At 47.8% G+C, this 22,220-nt stretch overlaps 1 protein-coding gene across 1 annotated transcript; it reads right to left on the reverse strand.

The window, feature by feature from the left end:
- Positions 1-902: 902 nt before the first annotated feature.
- Positions 903-21,407, reverse strand: NMNAT2 (nicotinamide nucleotide adenylyltransferase 2). The gene is made up of 11 exons (XM_048946622.1): positions 21,235-21,407; positions 7,558-7,646; positions 7,007-7,074; positions 6,592-6,670; positions 5,979-6,105; positions 5,292-5,372; positions 5,157-5,201; positions 4,388-4,464; positions 3,041-3,142; positions 2,400-2,467; positions 903-2,247 (listed from the first exon to the last, which is right to left on the reverse strand). Exons 1-11 carry the CDS (start codon positions 21,317-21,319, stop codon positions 2,145-2,147), a joined length of 924 nt encoding a protein of 307 aa, XP_048802579.1. The 5' UTR covers positions 21,320-21,407; the 3' UTR covers positions 903-2,144.
- Between the last annotated feature and the right edge of the window lie 813 nt (positions 21,408-22,220).

Consider the following 22,220-nt stretch of genomic DNA (forward strand, 5'->3'; position numbering starts at 1 on the left):
AGCTTCTTCATCTCTCCCAGAGGTTCCAATCCCTTTGTGTGTGTGTGTGTATTGGAGGCTGGTTTCTAACACTGCTGCTTCCTTCAGCTTGGAGCTAAGAAACGTGGGTGATGTCTGAGGATGTTTTCAGGAATAACCCCTGCGTTGGGGTGGAGAGGAAAACCAGGCTGAAAACCTGAATACATGGGACAGTGGAGGCAATGGGTTTAGAGGAGTCTAGCTATCAGCTTATGTAAGTTGGGTGCTCGTGGATGAGATGCCCAGCTAGAACATATCGAAGCATTAGCTTTGGGGCTCAGCAGGATGGGGACTCATCCCTGGAGGCATTCCTACATGCGCTGGCTGCCCTCCCTGGTCTGGGATCTCCGTGCCCCCTCACCCCTCAAGGTATGTAAACAACTGCCTGGAAATAGCATGGCTGGATCTGAGGGATTCAGCATGTTTGCTGCAAAGACCCTGTATGTGCAGACTGTCATTTCACCCAGCATTTTTGCTGTTAGGGAGGTGACAGCTGCCTTCTCTGAAGGGGGCTGTGGCACACTTCCAACAGGGAGGACAGCAGTGCCCAGCAGGTCACCAACCATAGTGCAAAGTCTCATCTTTGAAGCTTCCAAAGAGCAACTTACGACTTCTTGTAGGTGTGGGGAAAAAAAACAAAAAGTTAGCTCTTTCTTTCCCCAAAATATCTTGGAGTAGTCTCAGCCTCCATGTGTGCTGATACCACACTGTCCCTTGCTGGGGATAAACAAAGTGCCCTAGAATTCCCTAAATCTCACCAGCCCAGGTCTGCAGGGAATGGGCAGATGTCCAGGAGCAATAGACTCTAGAAATGTGAAGCTGGAAGGAGCAAAGGCAGGGATAAAGGTGTGAAGGAAAGCAAGACTTGTACCCTCCTCCCTGTGGCTGCCAGCTTTCAAGAGGCTGAGCCACCAGCAAAATCCTTGCACCCAGGGATACCCAGCAGGACAGCAGCTTGCTTAAGTAACCCTTATCTGTGCAGGGCTCAAATTATTCCCTTTTGCTCCATGCTACATGCCTTATTTTTTGGCATCTGGCTGAGCAGCTTCCACCAGGCTTGTCACAGGCAGGAAGGCAGGAAACTGGCTTGTCCCAAGGGATGTATGAAGTACCTGAAGCCAGTTTGGAAGGGTGAATATATCATGCATAAACTTTTCAAAGACAGGAAGAGGAAAGGAGAGAAAGGAAAAATGGGAATTTGACAGCCAGCATTGGAGAGCTGGAGGCTTAAGGATGAGGACGGGCCCAGCCCTAAACAGCTGAGCCAGGCCTGGAGCAATTCTCATCAGTGGCGCCTGGCCACCTCTTTCCCTCTTCTTCCTTCCTTGCTTCTTGGTGTTGTAAATGGCGGATCCCTTCCCAGGGGCTGTAGGCTGCCTCTTCTGACATGGGGCTGGAGTATAGCATCTATCCTTGGCTTTGGAGTGGGCTGAGTTCGCTTGCAGACAAGGAGAAGTGAGATGTGACATTCCCCTGATAAGTTATGCTTTGGCAGCACTGCTTGCCCCTTCAGAAATACCATCTTTATGACCTGTCAGAGCCAAGTGGAGGATTTTGGTGGCTGGGGTGTCCTTACTGCTGGCCTGAGGAGGTTCTGCGGGGCACAGAACCACTTGCATTATGCCTGCCCACTGCCCACCAGGATTACATGGGAAGCAGGGCACTGTGGCAAGAGAGCTAAGGAGCTTGCACTACAACTATTTAATTAAAAAAGAAAAAAAAAAAAAAAAAAAGAAAGAAAAATATTCACTTAGATTTGTTGAGCAAAGAGGAAGCTCCTGCTCTGAGCATGCTGGGAGGACGGACCGGGGCGACCATTTCCCAGTGACATGCTGGGAGGGGGGATGGAGCTGTCCCTCAGTGAGCACACTGAGAACATCTCTGCCCCCCTCCCTCCCCGTATACAATGGGGAGGACAGTTCCCATAAGAAAAAGAGACCAAACCATTCCCCGTGGGGCCGTGCCGCCAGTCCCTGGATGTTGCTGCACTACGGAGCATCAGCGCCGAGAGTGAGAGGCCATGGGGTGGGGAGAGAGATGGAGACACAGAAAGAGAGAGAAAAGTGTGATGGAGAGCTGTAGAGACGTGGGACGAAAGGGCTGTTCTGCTGCAGGGCCTCTGGCACTTAGCCGGAGGTGTTGATGTAGAGCTGGCTCTTGAGGATGTAGTCGATGACAGGCTGGCAGAGGTAATCCACAACGTGTCCATCCCCGTGCTGCAGGGCCAGTCTAGGGGAGCAGGGGAAGAGGAGTGTCAGAGCCTATGTGGGGAGTTGGACGGCCCCTTTCCAGGAATTTGGGCTTCCTGAGCAGGGGCTGGGAACACGGTGGTGTCCCCGTGAATGGAGGGGTTGGCTGGGAGCACCCTCAGCATCACCCACCTGCTTTTGGTGGAGCTGACGACCGACATGGGGTGGTTCGAGTCGTCCTTCACCACCAGGATGTTGTTCTGTGGGTGGAGAAAGAAGAGGTGAGGGAAGGGAGGGATGAAAATCAGTGTTTGCCCCACCTGTGTCTGATTGGCCATGGAGGTCTGCTACTCGGTGGCCACATAAGTGATCCCAGTTAGCAGCTGAGGCAAAACCAAGGGGGGGGACTCTCCAGGACCCATGTGCAGTGTGACCTTGGTGGAGCCTGGGGGGCACTTCGGAGCTCTCCAGAAGGTTTAATCTCATGGAAAGTGTGTAGCAAAGAGCGAGGGAGTGCAACAAAGACAGCATGCAGTCTGGAGAGCAAGATTATGAGGAGCAGCTGAGGTGCTGTGGCTTGCTGAGCTCAGAGCAGGACAGAAGGACAGGGACAGGGCCTGTGGGAGCAGCGTGGAGGGGGGGGGGGGGTCAGGAGTAGGGAAAGGGTCTGCTCCGTGGGGCAGCAGGTGTGGCCCTGAGCTGTCAGAGCTCAAGGAGTGCTGGGACGCTGCTCTCAGCCACAGGGCTTGGGCTCAGTGTTCCCTGTTGGGTCCCTTCTAACTGAGGATATTCCATGATTCTCTGGCTCCCTGACTATGTATGAATCCACTTACTTTGTACTTGCGGAGTATTGAGGAGTGGTTCATGATCCGATCAGGGTCTGCTCCATCCCGGGGCACCACCACGATCCCAAACTCCCCAACAATCACCTCCATCTAGATAGAATCAACACAAAGAGAGTTTTCACGACCTGCCAGTGCAAAATCTGCCACAGCCTTCCAACCCCCACCCCGAGCAGATGTGCACCCTGCAAGTACTTGGCAAAACCTGGATGGGGGTTAACCTCAAATTTTCTCTTTCTGGACAGCTTTTGGGAAAAAACTTGGATTTATTAAAGAGTGATGCTGGTGACAGGCGGAGTGATCTGTGGTGGATGAAATAAAAAGGAACAGGGTTAAACTCTGTTAATGAATGTTGAAGTTAGGCTTCAGGGAGAACTTGTCATGGTAGTAAGGACAGCAGCAGATGTTGCCTGAGGATGACATGAACTCTGCCTCACTGGAGATTGGAGCGGAGGAAGCAGCAGCTGCACTGCTGCATGTTGTCTTTACAGCCCCTCATCCCTGGATTTCTTTGTGTTGATGTTATTATTTATTAGTGTCTCGGAGATGGTACTCTGGAGCAGATCACCAGGACAAACTCTCCTCAGGATGGAAGGGAAGAGGATTCTTGGGGTGGTGCATGGATCCCAGCACCATCCTGCATATTGGGAGTAGATTGCTCCCATTGCTGTGGAGGGATGGTGACTTCTCCAGTGTTAATTGAAGCATTTTTCATCTGTAGTAGTGTTTGAGATAGGCTCATCTCAGTGCACTGAACTGTGCCTGAATTCTAGTGGTGCTGTAGAAGCACCAACATCAAAGCCAAATACAGAGCTAAACCATCTCTGTAGAGATAATTTGCCATCTGCAGGTTGGATCTGCCTTTGCAAGGGGGGGGGGGGAAAGCAACTTCTCCATTGCTTTTCATGTGTTTTGCCATGTGGTTGTGGTCTTGACTGCTCTCAAAATCTCACCACAGTCGTTACTGCATATTGCTTGCCCATGTGAGATGGTGTCAGGCAATGTCTGGCTGAAGGTAGACATCATTTTTCTTCTCAGTTTTCTCTTTTCTTCTTTGTTATTATTTTACTTATTTTCTTCCTTTATTGTTATTATTTACTCTTCTTCTGTTAGGTGCAAGCTGCTGGTATGATTTAAGGGTCTTTCAGTTCTAACATAAGGGCAACACTTCTCTTACATCAGCTTTTTTGTAAACCAGGGGTGCAGAAGCCCCTGTTGTTTGCGCACCAGAGACAAGTGATGGGGGTGGGGGGAAAACCAGAGCAGCACTCAGGAGATGGTGGAGGAGGAGGGATGGAGCCCGGGAAAGGGAAGAAAGAGGCCCTGGCAGTGACTCACATCAGACTCGTTCCAGAGGCCAGGGATGCAGAAGGATTCCAGCAGGTCACTACCACAGAGCAGGAGGATGCGCAGTTCTGAAGGAAGGAAGCAGAAATGCTCAGAGATGGGAGAGAGCAGGGCTGAGTACACCTCTCCCCCTCCTTTCTTACCATCCCATTGCTCTGCTCAAGGGTGTTCTCTTTCACCAAAACACCATCTTTTGCCAAAATGAATCCTGCTAAAGAGGCTACAGTCCTTGCATCCCTGATGATACCAAACAGAAAGCCAACCCTGAACTATCCTGTGCACTATTTCTGCTTCTCTCCTGCACTGCTGGGTCATTTCCAGCATTGCTGTGGGGTGCTGAAACACCTAGATGTGCCCCAAATGTGTGGTATCCCTCGGGGTCAGGAGGCATTTCTGTATTTTCAGACACATATAAGTGCTTTGTGGCCTGTTGGAGGGTCTTGATCTGCAGATATGTGTGGAGCTGCACCGAGCATTTGGCATGGCTTGATTTTTCTACAGCAAAGCTGAGCAGTGCAACTGCATGATGAAGCACTGGAGCTTTTAGAATTTATTTGTTGGTTTGGAAACCCAAAAGAGGAAAGCTACAAAACTGCTCAAGTAAGGAGGGGTGGTCAGAGGAGATGTCAAGCAGTTCAGTGCTGCTCCCATTTCAGCCCCAGGCCATGCTGCCTGGCACCAGGGGTGGTGATGGTTCAGCATCCCTTACTTGCCACCAGATTTCTTGTGGTGCTGACGGTGGTGGGGGCTGCATACTCACCAATCTCCTCATATCTCATCACTGTCCCCAGGTTGGCATTTTCATCTGGGAGGGAAGAATAGAGTTACTGATACCTGGCAGGGGGTGCTGGGGAGGCAGGTGGGGCTGCGGGTGATGCTGTACTCCTGTACTTACCCACAAAGGTGAAGCGCTCCATGGGTGGGCGAACGCAGCAGATCCGACTCAGGCTTTCTCCTACCTTCCCCAGGATCTTTGCTGAAGGCAGAGAAGAAAAGTAAGTTAGGGAGAGGCTTCATCCATGGCTGATTGCCCTCACGGAGCATGGGATGCTCCCATGCATGGGGACAGCAACTCCCACGTCTCCTCTGGCAGATGACTCAGCCTTCATATAACCAAATATCCCTCAGGCACTATGAGCCTGCTGAGAGACCTCACCCAGGTCAGCTGAAAAATAAAATGATTGTTTTTTTCAGCTGGAGCAGAAAAGAACAGAAATACACCGCCAGGAGTGCGGAGGGAGCTAGACTGGTGTTCATCAGGAGCATGGAGACAGGTCAGCTTAACACAGAGTTATAGAAATCTTTCGTTAAGTTTGGGACCAACCAAAAATTAATCTGAGTCATGAGGCAGGTTGGGGATCCTTAGGCTGCAAGGAGCACAAGCACACTGCTATTCCCCAACCCCAGTGGTGCCAGCAAGCTAGAAAACTGGGAAGAGGGAATGGGAACACTTCTCCACCATTAGAGGTGAAAGAGGACTTGGAGGAGCTCAGAAGCATTCCTGAGCAAGTGTTTGGTACCTCATGATGGGGTGTGAGGAACAGGTGGCCAGTTCCTCCCCTTCCTCCACGGAGCCACCTACCTGCGGTGGGCTTGTTGGACACATTGTTGTTCTGGTAGATAGGCTGCGTAGATTCATTCTGGGGCTGTCCGATCACAGGGGTAATGGAGGGAGTGTTGACATTGGAGAGGATGCAGCCGGTCACCCTCTGCAGCAAGAGAGAAATTTAGTGGTAAAGATGGCTTCCCCAAGGCTGGAGGTGATTCTTGAAACTTTTGCTGCTCTGGTAGCCATCCCCTCTCACTGAAGATGAAGGTCATCATTAGTGACAGACCTATCCATCTCACTTTAGCTTTCCTGTTGCTTTATAATCTCTAGTCTTGGGCTAGTAGGACCCTATTGTCTTTCATTGAGAGAAAAAACCTGTTTGTTCCCTGCTGATTGATGATAATGCAAGTAGTTCATCCAAGGGTCTCAGTTTGCTTTCAGAGGCAGGGAAGAGGAGCAGAGAACAACTGTGACATAATGTCTTGTGTACTTCTCCAGGTCAGGAACATGTATCTTCTCCATCTGTCCCAGCCATGTTCTAGGCATTGATGTACACCTCTGGGCTCCGGAGCCTATCCAGGCAGAGGATGGTGTCTGCAGCCTGATTCTGGTGCAGGACCAGGGCACGAGATGCAGCGGGACTCACCTTCATCAGGTCACGGTGGTGCTCCAGCACACTGCAGGTGGTCTGCCAGGTGTCCTGGTAGCACTCCCAGGGGTCCACCCTGCAGGAACACAGTGAGGCAGCAGCATTAGTTGGTGGCCGCTGCCTTTATGTCCTCACCACACCACCTCCTTCCTCCAAACCTTCCACCCAGCTCTCTCTAGTAGCTTCATCCCTCCATTCCCTGTCCTGGAGTGGGAGAGAACCTGAACGTGTGCCCATGCCCAGACTCCTCCATACTCTTAACTCCTGATCCCCTGGGCTCGGATATATCTGCGTGTAGTGTGATCTTCCTGATGGCATTACTGGTTCCAGCTCACATGTGGGCTTTCGTGGACCAGGGATTGCTGCTGTGTAGCCCCAGCACCCCCTCCCTGCAGTGGTCTTTGTCACTCACCGGATCCAGTCGGAAGATTGCACAGCCAGCTGGCACATGGTCAGGCGGTGCCGGCTGGACACCAGGCCCTGGAACAGTGAAACTGAGGATTAAAAGGAGGCAGTGCATAAAGATTATCTGAGTTCCTTGTTTCTGGATAAGAAGTATTCCTGCCTTTCAAACCTGAAGGTCTCAGTGTGGTTACCTGGGGTATGGTGGGTCCAGGCCCAGGGGTGGCTTTTCCTGTTGAAATTTCTGCATCTCACAAGAGAGGAGCAAAATCTCCTTTCTTATTTTAGATTTTTTTCCTCTTCAGAATAAAACTCATTTGTATTATAATAAGAACTGGCTTTAAAATCATTTAACCAACACAACCCCAAAAAATGACCCCCATCATTTTGGATGGTAGCATTTCTCTTTCCTTTCTGGTTTTATCTGGCTGCAGGCTCTCGCTGTAAGTTTTGTCTGAAGACTGGCTGGTTTTATCCCTCACCATCTTCTTGGAGGCTTTCTTGTGGCTTCTCAATGCTTGACATTGCACATACAAAGAAGAGATAACAGGAACAACTCACCGTCTTCCCATAGGAATCATGCACAGGTGAGACAATGCCACCGATGACGATGAACCGTCCAGTCTTGTGCAGGTAATCACGGGCTCTCTCTAGAGGAGAGCAAGAGGGGATCAGTGCATTAACCCATTCCATCAAGCCCCACAGAACTGGCTTTATGGCTTTGCCAAATGCTGTTTGAGGGTTTCACCTCCAGCTTCATATGGCCATCACCTGCTTTGCCTTAAAAGCTGAACCCTCAGCTGCCAGTTGTGAATCTGGTATTTTTCACCACCCCCCAAAAATAGAGAATCCTAAGGGCTCTATCATGTTCATCCTTATCCTCCTCATTGGCTTTTCTTGCCTTCTGCATGGCTTGGGTGCAGCAGGAGAGCTGGAGGAACATTTTGAAAGCAAATAAGACTGGCCAGCCTGCATGGCTGAGATGTGACAGTGGAGTGTGGACATGTGTGCTGCTCATCCAAAATGCTGGATGGGAATGGATGACAGCAGCACAGGGAAAAGTGTTCTGTTTTAGTCTAGATTTCAGCGAAACAACTCTCAGTGCTCTGGGACAAGGTAGAGAAACATCTGCAAGGGTGTCAGCCCTAGAGGCTGATATGGGACTGGAGATGAGGAGGGGAGGCCATTTGTGTTTTGGGGTTGCTTTTGTTGTGTGAGCTGGAGTGAGCAGGAAAGGGCACAGTGTGCAGCAGGAAGGGAGGGAATTGGAGCAGGGATTGTTCAGTCATCCCTGAAAGGGGCTGGTAGAGATGCTGAGCACTGACCTTCCTGAAGACCCAGAAATACTGTGGAAAGGATTTATGGAGAAGGGGGGCACGTCCTGGGCTCTTTTGGCAGATCCAGAGGAACCCAGCTGAACTCAGGAGGTGATGCATGAAGCCAGGATGCAGACAGATACTTCCTTTGGGACAAATAGCACCCCCAGGTGTGCTCATGTACCTGTGTCTCTATCTAAAGCCACTTTTCTTCGCTTTCATTGTGCAAACAATAACCCATATAGAACTGCTTGGGCAAAATTATTGTGTCCCCTCAAGTTCTGACATGCATAAAAAGGACTATTGTTCACAGAAACAGCTGTGGGGCACTTGCAAGTCAAGAATGGCACTATGATTACTGTGGACTTTTGTTTCCTGAGCTCTGAGCAGCCCTAGGTCCCTGGGACATCCTGTGAGACATTTGTTAGCCTTAATGCACCTCCTAGACTCACCCTAAATCCTCTCTCTGGCTTTACTCCCAGTTGTTCTCCGTGCATGTTAGCATCCAGAGAAATAAAAATGGGGTTAAATAATTCAATTTGTGTGGTGGAGCAAGGAGCAAATCATGAATGCCTGAATTAGACATACCTAAAACTGTCCTCCCTGCCTTTGGGATCCCGAGCTTGAAGGTGTTAACACCAGCAGTTTGGTTTGAATCCTTTTCTCTTTTTCCCATCTTTGCTGGGTATTCCTCTGCCTATTGGGATCCATGTGGAGCATTTTCCTCCATCAGTGGCTCTCACTGACCCAGCTCAACCCTGTGGTATTGGGTCACCAAGGGGGAGAAAATGGGTTGGACAGGGTGTTTTAGAGGAGTAGAGGTACTGGATGGGATTTCTGGGAGGTTGGTCCCTTTTGTGCATGTTGAGGTGAGCACCCATGGTACTGATGGAAACAGCAAGGACCAAAGGGCATTCCTGAGATTGAAGGTTACTGTTCCTGGGGGCACACTCCCATCCTTTTATTTGCAGCTATACTAGGTCAGTGCTACTGCATAATTACTGCTATGCGTGGTATAAATCATGTACATAAAAACAGCCTATGCAGAAGCTTGAGAGCCCCTTGTGCCTGCTGAGGACTTCCAGAAACGCTGAACCAGTCCCCCAAAAGCAAAAAAGGAATCACAGGGGAAAAGTGGCAGCTTGTCCCTCTTGGGTGCTGTTTGTGTGCTGCTAGTGAAGTTAATTGCCTTCCCATCACTACCTTCACAGTTAATTTTAATTGATCAGAAAGGGGGAAAAAGTCTTCTTTTATTCTTTTTTTTTCTGAACATGACTTTTCTTTCACAGGAGCTGTGTCCTGGTACCTCTTACAGATCTTTGGAAAAAGACATCAGAGAATAAACATCTTGTGATTAAAATGGAAAAAAAAGAAAGAAATTCACTAACAAAAAAATGTTATTGATTTTTAAATTAACACATCCTCTCATTATCCCTGCTTTGCTCTGGCTTGATTTTTCCTTGCCTAGAGAAGATTGAAGTCAATGATCTGTCACCTCCAAGCCTTCCCATTCGTGTACAGCATCTTTATAACATTTACTTTGAGGACAATGAAACAGTTCATATGTTATCTCTGCTTCATGGCTGTAAAGGTGACCAGTGCTCTTAGTTGGCCTTGAGTTTTTGGTGGCCAAATCCAGCAGTTGCAGGCACGCATCGGGAATATGAGATAGAAGATGAATATCAGGGGGCAGAACACAAATACCAGCAGACAGAACGTAAAGGGCAGGATAATGATGGGGACCTGGGACAGGTGGCTTTAGGATGCTATAAAACTGCAGAATTGGTGCTTGCAGCACCTCGATACATCGGTGCTATAATCACAAGACTGCATTAAAGCTTTGTGTTTTTTAGCTGATTTGATTTTCTTTGGCTGAATTACTCTTCAGTACATAGATAGGGAAAGCTACAGGCAGCTGTAGCCACGCCTGTCCAAACACATAAGCTTATCCAGCCCTGAGTATCATCTTCTGCACAAGGCAAGACAAAATTACTTTAGATTTTCTAAGAGGAGATGACGCCTCCCGCCATGGAGTGGTCTTCCAGCCCAAAGGTAGCAGTGCTGTGCATTATGTGGGGTTAAGCTGAGTCACTCTGTGCCAACCCAAGTGTTATTTTCTGGATTTGGGGGGTTGGAAATGGGATGCTGGATTTGGTGGGACATTGCTTTGAACATTTAGGGTTGCCCTGCTGTTGCAATGCTTTCTCCAAACCCCTGGGCCATTCCACACTCAGAGCTTTTCTAAATAGAACCTCTAGTAATTTTAATGTAAAATATTCTGCTTTTGGAGACCAGGTTGAAGACTCTTTTGTGCCATGGTGGTGCCAAAAACAACTCAGTAGTGTTGCATTCCTCTTTCCATCTGTATTCCTTATGGTCAGCTGTTTGTGCATATCCTAGCCTTATCTCTCTACTTGTTCAAAGATTTTTGCCTGGGAAAAATATCTTTTTGTTATGGTTAAGGATTACTTGTTTCCATTTTTGGTTAGTGCTGAGGGTTATTATTTTGGGTTAGGGTTTAGGGCTAGCTATTTGTGCTAGGGTCAAGGGTTACCCTTTTGGGTTAGGATTAAGGGTCAAGGATGATCCTTTAGGATTAGGGTGAAGGGTTACCATTTGGTGTCAGGGTTAAGGGATGCTGCTTACCAATTTGCAATAGGTTTAAGAGTTACACTTTTGGGTTAAGGTTTAGGGTTACCAATTTTTATTTACTGTTGAAGATTATCCTTTTCGGTTAGAGTCAATAGTTAACCTTGTGTGTTAGTGTAAAGAGACTCAGGATCCGAGTCTCAGTTCCTTTGGTTTTCTGGACTGTTGCCTTTGTGCTCAGCCTGGTGGCAATGTTTCCAAACCAACAGCTTTGCTTACATTGGGCTGGCGTGGGAGAAGTGGGCTGGGCTGAAATGTCCCCAGCCCAACCTTCCTCCCTTCTGCTGTGGAAGCATTTTGTGTGTTTTTAGCATTGCTAAAGTTCTGCAAAATGATGGTGAGGCAGAAGTGATCTCAGGATTCTACGAAAACAATAAATAACTGTTTTGTCCAGATCACATAAAAATAATTTAAAAATCCAGCTTCCCTGCTAGGAAATCACTGCTTATTTAAGAGATGTTTCTTTTTGGTGATTCTAACTGAGTATATTTAATCGTAACACTTCTGCTCCATTGGTGCTCCTCCAACACCTAAACTGCTGTGAATGCAATGAAGTATTCCTTGCACATCATTTTTCAAGGTGTGAATTCAAATGCCTTTGTATCTGATTCACACGCACCCCCAGGAGTTCCTTTTTCTCCTTTTTCTTTACAATTGTTTGTTTATTCATTTTTTGCAGAGGAGGAGATGCAGCCCATGGGATGCTATGGGGACACTGCTGCAAACCCACAGGTGCTGGCCCCCTGGCCAAAGTACCTCCTCCTGCAGGGTGAGTGACCCAGATACACAAGCATGATGCTTTACCCTTCTAAATCCTGTCAGGCAAGGTGCCAGAAATTATTCTCAGCCTAATTGAGCGATGTATATAAATATGTATATGACTCTGATTGCCAAATCAGGGGTGTGTTTGTGGCTGCATCCATTTGGGCCTTTAAAAATGCTGAAAAAATGAAATTACCATGGCAGCAAGCTGGGATAACTATTGAAGCTGAGGTGTGGGACAAAGCCACTGTCCCTCTGTCTCTGAGCTGCTGCCAGAGGGGCTCAGACCCCTCAAAGCTGTCCTAATCCTCATCACAGAGCCTGGCTCCTCTGCCCCGGCTTTTGGTACACCCCAGGAGCTGCAGCTAGTCCCTGAGGGCCAGGATGACGCTTCTGCTACAGAAACAAGCCCTGGCTGCCCTCCAAGGAGAGCTTCCCTTTCCAAAGAAGCAGGAGGAGGGGGAAGAAATATCCCATTAAGCCCCATAATGCTTAATGATTTTCATCTCCAAGCTAATTGCTCTGTTACACTTCCCCCCCACCCTGTTAGTCCATAGCCGCATCTAGGCATCACAGAAATAAGAAAATTGGAAGGGACCCTCATGCTAAATGGCTTCAGTTGTTGCTGCTCTTTTCTTTTAATGGCTTTTTGTCGGCACAAAAAAAGAAATGGCCAGCAAATGCCTTGAGAACAGAGCTGGAGGCTGAGCTTTTAAAGCCCGTGAGCCCAGCTAGATGCCCCACCAGTGCCCAGCTGCCTGAGGGACAACAAGGGAACCCACTCCAACACCATCTGCTCATCATTCCCGGCTTTGGGAAAGAAAAGTGAAATTAGAGGCTTAAAACAAAGAGAGAGAGAGAGAGAGAGAGAGAGAGAAGAAAAGGAAAAGGGTGAAGGCTGAGTCAGTTCACAGCAATCTGGCCTAGAAATGGCAGAGCATGAGGCCCAATGGGCAGGGAGCAGTCCAGTTCCAGTTTATCTGGGTCCCCCAGATGATGCTGTAAAAGAACAGCCTATCTGGTATAACTCAGATTCAAATTAAAATCAAAGACATCCTGTTTTTTTTTCTCTTTTCTCAGGACAAGAATATTGCAACAGGATGTGTGCAAATAGGCATACAGTAACTGGGGAAAAAAACTCCAGTGTGTGGAGTCTGAGAATATGTTCTGCAGGAAGAGTCTAATACATGGCAAAGCAACCCACGTCAAAATGCTTTTTCCAAAATGCTGACATATCCTACAATGGAGGGAAGGAGCAGATGGAAGCAGGAATTCCCCATCAGCTTTGTGTGCTGAGTACAGAGGGCCATTATGGGGAGCTCATGTTGAAGCTGCAACCAGCTTCTCTGGGCAGGCGCTAGGCCCACTTTTTCATCTGGCATGTGGTAAGCATGATGCTGTCACTGTCACCAGTAGTAATGACCTTTGAGACAGGTATCCATACAAGCTATGGGGCTTCCTCCATGGAGATGTCCAAAACATGGCCCTGGGCACACTTCTGGGTGGCTCTGCTGGAGCAGGATGGGACCAGATGGACCCAAAGGTCTCTTCTGACTCCAACCGTTTGCAATTCTGTGTGATTCTGTAATGAGATATGATACCATTTTTTGCCCAGAGAACTTGGTGGGAAAGTCTTCCTGGCAAAGGACGAGGTGAATGTGCTCAGAGCCTTGCTGGATCTCACCTGAAGCACAGGCAGCCACGTCCTGCCAACCATATTCACCTGATGTTTGATACCCACAGCTGCTCCCAGGGTGTCTTGAGGTCTTGGTGATGGTGAGGTAAGAAGTCCAGCAGTGGCTGGTCTGACTTGCTGCAGGAGAAAGGCGGTGAGCCCTTTTCTCTCTTCCAGCACAGAGTTTTCTCATCATTTAGAGATAAATGTGCCAAAATGATTACAGATGAGCATTTGAGAAAAAATGCCTTGAGCCCACTGAGCTGGAGCAGGGAACAGTGCAGTACTGTGCCCTCCCAAGCAGGAAGGAAGAAAAAGAGGTGCTGCAGGGATCCAGCAGTCTTGTTTAGCCACAAAAGCCATCAAATTATTTGCCTGAAGTAGGGGATGAGTGCCACCACTGATGGCTACTTTTCTTGCTGCCTGACTCCCTTGGGAGACTGTCTCGGGGCAAATGCTGGCAGAGCTCTATCAATTTCCAGCATGAATCTAGCCCCAAGCTTGTACTGCATGGCTGTATCTCCACTTCAATTAGAGCCTAAATATCAGTAACCAAAATAAACTCTTTGGTAAACAGAGGAGAGCGTGTTCCAGCTACACCCAATAGCTTGCTTTGGGCACAACTTTTGTTGCTGTGGGACCACAGATACAGTCAAGTAGGACAAGCTGAGCATCAAAGGGCATGCAAGAAATATTTTCACTGTTCTGTCATGGAAAAGGTTCTGCTCTGCTGCTATCAGGACGTCAGTGGATTTTGGGGTGGTGCTTTGCTGCTTGTCCTCGGAGAGGTGCTGGTCCACTGCAGGGAGCAGGGATGGACACCCCCATGACCTGGGGTTAGGTCTAAGATAGCTTTTGAGAACCCCTACCTTGTGCAAAGCACATTAGACATGTCCTTGCACAAAGGAAGCTGGAAGCAAAGCTGCTCCTTCCAGTGTTCCCACAGTCCACAGGAGCTCATCTCCTTCCACCCTGGCCCCAAGGCTTTTCCCATTTCACCTCCCACCAGAGTGAGGTCTTTATTGACACAGTCTTTGCTGAGCTTTCTCCATGCACAGTACCCCAAAAATCCAGCCCTGTTTGGATGAGTGATGGTGGCACTGGGGAAATGCTTTGATTCAGATGTTATAAAAGCCAGAGAGAATGTGTTCTCCTCCAAATCTATAGATGCCTTGGCTTCATCCACCACTTAGGCTGGCTTTGATTTCCTAGAACCACCTGCTGGCAGAGATTAAGTCACACGCCCAAGGTCCCATGGGAGATGTGGGTGCCACTGTTGGGGTGCAGTTGATCGATGTACTGAGCATCTCGTGGGCATTGCCCAAAAGTAACACAGGAGGGCATGTAGAGGTGTGAGCCTCTTGCTAGTGAGCACATCGGTTTTGAAACGGAAATACAGGCCCTGCTTCTTGTTTGAATAAGGTTGTAGGAGTGGATATCTGTGTTTGCTTGAGTCTGGTTGAGGCAGGAGGTGTGTGGCCCATTTCAGGAGGTGGCATTGTTTTAGAGACAACACAGTGCCTCATCGACCGTAATAAATACTGCTAAATATTTAAGGGCTTATAAATATTTCACAAGAATCCTTGAGTGGTTACTGATGGAGTTTAGTCAGGTGCTGAGCAAAGCTCCTCCCCTCTGTGGGTCAGGAGGATGAAACGAGATGCCTGAGAAGTCAAGGGGTCAGTGGGTGTTCCTCCACACTGTTGCAGAGCCCGTCCCAAATCAATGTAAAGGAAGCTGAGATGGGAGCATGGACAAATAGAATTTTCCCTGCTACGACATCCAGTGTCTCACCCAGAAGACTATAAACTATATTTGCCCTTGCTTGGCTGATCCTTCTGCTCTCCAGAGTCCAACAACACCACGCCAATGCAGGGGGAAGCAAAGCTGTCCCAAGTCCCATTGTCAGCTGCAATGTCCTGCAGAGAGTCCCACCAGCGACCTCATTGATCGCCAGAGCTAATTGCACATTCAGATCTTGGAGCAGAGGTGAAATGGAAGTATGAGGCAGCCTCTGCTCCTTGCTCGTGTAGCAGACCGCAGAAACAAAGCCTTTCAAGACCCTGTATGGGCTTTTGCTAGATGGGGGATTTTGCTTCTGCCCATCTGGAGATATATAATTTAAGGAAGAGGGGACAGGACAAGCTGTCCCTCCACTCACATCTCTCCCAGCCCTGTTTCAGGCAGCAAAAGCCTCGTTAAACTGCTTTGCACTTTGGTTGTCTCAACAAGTAAGAAAATGTGATTCCTGAAATTCAAGCCATTGAAACAACACAAGAACAACAAAAACCCCAGCTCCTGCCTCTTCCTCACACTTTCCTTACCCAGATTGGCTCCTTTATCTCCAAAGCCTGTTTACATAACGCAGCAGAGCTGAGCACTGCGCCTTTGGAATAGCAAGGAATAAACAAGGAACAGCCCACTGGGATTTTTCATTGCTCAAATTCTCTTAAGAAGCAATGCAATTGAGAGTTTTACTTTTGATGGCTGAGTCCTCTTTCACTGTTTTTTATCAGAAGTATTCTTTACCTGTCTACTGATCGGCATATGAACTCTCCTCAATAACAGATGCAATGCAGGATATAGGAAAAATTCAACAAAGAGAGTAGGGAAGGGAAAATAGTGGATATTTACTGAATGTTAGATCTTTAGATTCACCCAATGCATCAGCTTTGTTTTTCTGCATGTGTCCAGGAGTTGGCACTGTGTGAAAGGGATCGAGCTGACAAAACGGGTGTAAAGCATGTAGGGTGCTGAGAACCCCTGTAAGAAGACCACATCTGAACAACAGGGCACAAGTTGCACCCACAGGGCTGAGGCAACGCAGGAGTCAATAAAGCAGTCTGCAAGAGATGATAGTCTGGATACAGACAGACATGACAGATCTGATTAAAATCACCTATTCATTATCAATGATTGATAATGCAAACAACAACAACAACAACAAAAAGTGAGTAAAATCAGATGAATGCGAGACAATGAAATAACATCACCATGGTCCATTCTCTGGGGTTTGCCCACTGTGCTGCCTCTGAATCCTTCAGCCTCCAGACAGCTGGATCTCATGAGTGTCAGGCCTTAAAACCACCCTTTGGCAGGGCAGAGAGGTGAAGGAATGCTCTGCTAATCAAAGCTTGATGAGCAGAGGAGGAAATGGTGATGGAGGAGTGGCCATGTCAGAAAGAGTGGAGTTTGATAGGTGGCCAAACTTTGAAGTTGAAACAGACTGTGGATAGAGTGGCATAGAAACATATCAGTAAAACTGAATTTGTTGTGAAAAGTCATTTTCTGGAAGCCGGAAGGCTGCCTGTGAGTGGACAGTTCATGTGGAGATTCAGAACTTTATAGAGACAAAGCAAATGTCAGATGTGCCAAAACGGGAAATTATTGTGTTTGCAGAGAAACTCTTTGTTCTATAATTAAAGAAAGGGGGAGAAAAAAAATCAATATCAAAACATGGCACTTTGTCTGATCTGATATTTGTTCCCCGTCCCAAGGCCCTGATGTTTCAATCTGCAGAAATAATCAGAAACCTGCTGAACTTCATGCATTCATGGAACAGACCAAGACCTTTCCCACAGAGTACTATGAAGAAGCTCGCCCAACAAAAGCTTTTGCTTTCAGCTTTTTTTTTTTTCTCTCCAGAGCTGAAATACTTAGAGTGACCCATGCTGGTCCTGGAGCATTTGACCTTGCAGAGGGACACCTTTAATCCCAGCATAGACCCAAGATTGCCTTCAAAGTGAATTGTATTCTGTTCTTGTTGTTTTGTTTATTTTAATTTATTTAAAATATGCTTTCTACCTTGCTCAATGGTTTCATGCTCTGGAGGAGGAATCCATGGAGTTTGAGTTCCCTGTGCTGGGGCAGGGTGGAGAAGTGATTTATTCGTCAGAGCAAGCAGACATTTGTCATCTGGAGGGGTGCCAGCACAGGCTTCAGTGTATTTACAGCACCATAAGGATTGAATTTTGCTTTTGACATTGGCCCGTTGGCTTTTGTCCTTTGGGTGGCCTTGCTTGCATAGTAGCAGGAAAACCTGCAGTGAAGCCAGGGTGGGTCTGCCATGGGGCAACTCAGCCTGCTACAAGGGAAGAGGACTAAGCACATATCCAGAGCTCAGTGTCTGGTGCTAGAAGGAAATTAAAGAGTATTTGTTTAAGTTTGGGACCTGCTTTCCTTCTCTGTGCATCTCTAGAGTATAAATGAGATGGATTTCCATCTCAGGCTGAAGCCAACCAATGACTGTGTTACATCTCATAACATGTTAGTGCTATGAGACTTAACACGAGATTCTGACCTCTTTCCTCCTGCCTTTCCTTCCCCTAGCATCCTAGGCTGAGTTTCTCATTGCCACATAAATACAGAACACACAACTCAAAATTGTGACTCAGAACATACGTACATCTCAAAGCACAGTTGATACCACAAATAACTCAGAGTGTTTTTGGGGCTATGTGGGTGTTGTCACAGCCCTTTAATATGGATGGATGTACAGCGCAATATCTCACCTCCTTTTTTATTATATGCTATATTTGTATTTTATTAATTATTTCAATCAGCATATTTGTTTTATAGACAGAGACGTGAATCAGACTCATTTTATGAGTCCCACTGAGCCAGCCGTGGAACTGGCAGAGTACCGATGGAGCCCTGTTGAGGTAAGTTCTATTCCACACAGATGCAAGGGGTCAGTCATGAGCTGCAGCTTCAGGTCTGAGGTTGTAACAAAATCCCAGCTTCCTGGGAACTCAAACATAAGGGTGATACTGAGTCTGAAATTCACATCAGGTGGAAAAAAATAACAATGGAGAAATGTTTTCCCCATCAGAAAGTGCTTTCAAATAATTAACATGTCTCTTACTCAGGCAAAAATCAGGCTGGGCTTCAGCCTGAATAAAACACGACAGGATCCAAACTGAGAACTGAGCATACAGTGGTACGTCTGTTACAACACATCAGTGCAAGTCTTATATATCCTCTAAGCTTAACAAGTGCCACGACTTAAAAAGATAAATTGCATCTCTTTAAATTAAGCAAATGATCCTAACTGGCTCATCAAACCCAAATATTTGTCTGACAATAAAGACAATCATTTTGCACAAATTCAGCTGTTGGAAATACAATATTTACAGGATGGAGTACTGTTTTTCTAGGCTCTCACAGCACAGAGCTAAGAAAGTAGCACAAGTTTTGGTCAGTATTCCCTTGCCCTCATGTGATTCTTCTTTTAGACATGGGAGCATGGGGGTCCTCAAACAAGAATGAATAGGGATTTAAAAGTCAGATTCCATGTAGATGACTCATATATCCCTATTCAGGCATCTCAGAACTTTACAGGCCAAGATCTCTCCAGGACATACAGAACAAAAATTCCACATGAAGCCATGTCTTCCTGAAAGATTTCTGAATCTTGTTTATAAGCCTCCAAGTGACAGAATACCTTTTCTTACTTGTTGATTAGCTTTGCCCAAAAGCACACACCAATTTTCTAGTTTGAAGTTGTGCGGTACCCCAACTTGTTCCAGCACCTCCTCATCTTCCTCTGCTAAGTAAAGCAGCCTCCTTCCGTCACATGTCCCTCCCCCATGCAGACACTCACAGGCCATGATCTCGTCGCTCCTTAACGGCTTTTGTAGATCTAGATGGAGCCTCTCTCAACTCTCACCATAAAGCCTGTTTCCGGAGCTAATGCAATTCTTGTTACTGTTATTCCAGGAAGGGTTTTGCTAATGCAGTACGTAAAAATAATACTACCTATCTTCCGTGCTTGATATTTCTCTGCTTGCATGCACCAGGATTGCATTTGTTGCTTTATTTACAGCACCACGCCGTTTATATTCAGTGGGCTGTGTACAATCGTTCCTCAGTTCTTGACAACATCACTGTTTGGCACAAGACGTTTGCTTGCCTATTGTTTATATTCGATGTACATTCCTCCTTACTGGCCACATGACTTTGCATTTGACCTCGCTGTTTGAGCAAGACCTTCCTATCAAACAACCCAAGTCAGGCAGCACAACCTGATCTTCATTAATTCCAATTATATCCTGTTTGTGATCACTGCCATTTTTTACCTGAACCTGAAGAGGTTATATATTTTATTATGAGAGACTGATAAAGATATGAAAAATACTGTGTCAAAAATTAAAAAATAAAAAAAATCATTGGGAATCTGAAAATATCTACTGTGTGCTGTTATTTCACTGATTGTTATTTTCTAAAATAAGTGTTTTACTAGTATTTAGTCCAGTGAATATGGGTCACATTGATATTTTTAGTATTACTTTTCCTGATCACAGTGTCATCTAAGACAAAATAATGTGTATTTCAAAATCTGTTTTAACAATAGTTACTTCTATTGAACCGAATCTCTACAATTTCATTTAATTATGTCTTGATTTTAAAATAGTTCCTCTTCTTCCTTTTTGTTTGCAATTGTTTTTAGATTAGGGAATATATTTTTTTTGAAGTTTTCATTGTATTATTGTCCAGTAACACAGTCTGCTTGCACTTACAAAATGAAATTACAGCGTGATCTTTTCCATCTAGAAAGCTATTATTTTCTAGGCTGCTGACCATCTCATTACGATCTGTAAAAACAAAGCCTGACGCAGAAATACCCCAAGCTGATTTCAATTATTTTTCTTCTTAGAAATCTATGTACAGCTTATAGAAACCCTAGGGATGCTTCCCCAGCACTATCAAGAGATCGTCGGCATCTGCTCCCTCATCAGACATCAAGGATGTCTCCTTTCTCTGTACTACAGAAAGGTATGTTAAAGGAGATGATCTTTCTGCTCCCATTTCATTTGGTGGTTGGTAGTGGACACTTCACAGTAACAGGACCCCCTTCTCCAGGTAAGTTGCTGCTTGTAGATGGATCTCAAGGCATTTCAAGCTTTATCTGAGTGGTCAGTATTTATGTCATGTCAGACTGCCTTTCACAGAGACTGCCCTTCCTCCTTCTCTCCCTCTTTCCCTCCCTCCCTCCTGTCTTGCCTGAACAGGCTGTAGCAGTGGTTTTAGCATCTCCATCATTTGGATCTCATGGATGCTCAGTAATATCAATCATCTCACATGAAGGTTTCCAATTACTTTGACTCATTATCAGCTGAAAAGCTGGATAGTCTAATATTTCAAATAACTGCCTGTGATTTTCTTCACTTCCAGCAAACCTGGCTTTAGCTGCTTGGCCCAGTCCCTCCCTCCTCAGCCAGGGAGGAAATAAAAGTGCTGCAGAGACCGCAGACTTGCAGACCCTATGGATGAGCGGCAGCTTATAAACACAGACAAGAGTCCTTGCCAGAACCGAACCCGGGGGTTTTGTGGGGGCAGAGCACTTCAAGGGGAATGAAAGCAGAGAACTCTCGCAGCTTACGTGAAACGCAAATACAACCCCAGCCTGGATTTCATCCTTTCTCCCACGATACAGAAATCAGTCTCCTCGCCTCATCTCCCCATCGTGGGGCCGTTTTCCGCGGTGGCCGCCGGGTTGATTGCCAGCACCGCGCCACCACCTCATCCTCCTCGGACAGCGCTCGGCCGGCCCGGCCCCGAGCCCCCCGCCCCGATGTGCCGCCGCTCTTCCAGAACCACCCGCCGCGGACAGCGCGCGGCCGCTGCGCCCCCGGAGCCGCCCCGGCCCTGCGGTGCCGCCGCCCCCGCCCGCGGCGCCTTCAGCACCACCGAGCGCGGACAGCACCCGGCCAGGGGGCGCCGCAGGCGGCCCGGTGAGACGTGCTGCCCCCGATGCCTCCGTCGGAGCTCCTCTGGACCCCCGGGGAAATCCCCAGCCCCTCCCCGACCCCCTACCGCTGTCCCGGCGGGACTCACCGAACATCTGGATGTGGCCCTTGGTGATGGGATTGAAGGTGCCGCAGGACAGCAGGATAACGTGGGTCTTGGTGGTCTCCGTCATGGTCCCGGCCCGGCCCAGCCCCAGCCGCTTTTTGTGTCTCGGTGCGGCTGCGGCGGCGGGAGGGAAGGAGGGAGGGAGCGGGGCCGGGGCGGGAGAGAAGGCGGGGCCGTGGCTGCGGGAGCGGGGATGGAGCCGAGACCTCCCCCCGCCCCCGCCCGGGGCTGGCGCGGGCAGCCCGGGGTACACAGACCCCGCCGCCGGTACGGGGACACGCGAGGGTGCAAGCTGGCTTGCCCACGCACAGGTAACACGGGGATACAAGTGGACATGCGTTGCATCAGCTGCCCAAGGAATGGGGGCAGTGGGCAGGCACCCCCTGCATTCACCCGCACAAACTCGGTGTTTGGGTGCAGCCACGCGGAGTGCCTCCGTGGTCCTGCTCAAAGGCCCTGGAGATCCCCGCCCTTTTCTAGGGCTCCAAGGAGAAAACACCCTGGCGGGCACCAAACACCTCCCTTTCACCAGCTGAAGGAAGTGAAATTTCCATAGATGGGCCAAAAAACAGTCTTTACTGCAAGGTAAACTAACACGAGACCGACTGTTTTCATTTCTCATTTGTGTTCCTCAAGACAGAGCTGTGGGCAGTTGCCTTCAGGCTGCCTTTAGTTGCTGCTTCTCCCCATTTCCCAAACAAAGCCTTTTCTCCCAGCAGGGAGTTGTTGGAGTTATTTGCTTCCACCCAGTTTTCCTTTCCCTTCCTCTATCTGTTAAATCCATTGCCCTCCTCTGTCACACCCCTGAGCAGCATACAAGGCAGCACCCCTGGGGAAGAAACCCAAGAAGTCCCTGAGTTGCTCAGAGAACCCCTAAATCCTTCAGGTACAAATCTGGATTAGGTCAGTCATTAGGTTAAGTGTGCACAGTGGCCCCTAACTCACGTGAAAGGCTAAAAGTTCCCTGA

Source organism: Lagopus muta, chromosome 5, assembly GCF_023343835.1.
Source record: "Lagopus muta isolate bLagMut1 chromosome 5, bLagMut1 primary, whole genome shotgun sequence".
In the NCBI taxonomy this organism is placed as follows: Eukaryota; Metazoa; Chordata; class Aves; order Galliformes; family Phasianidae; genus Lagopus; species Lagopus muta.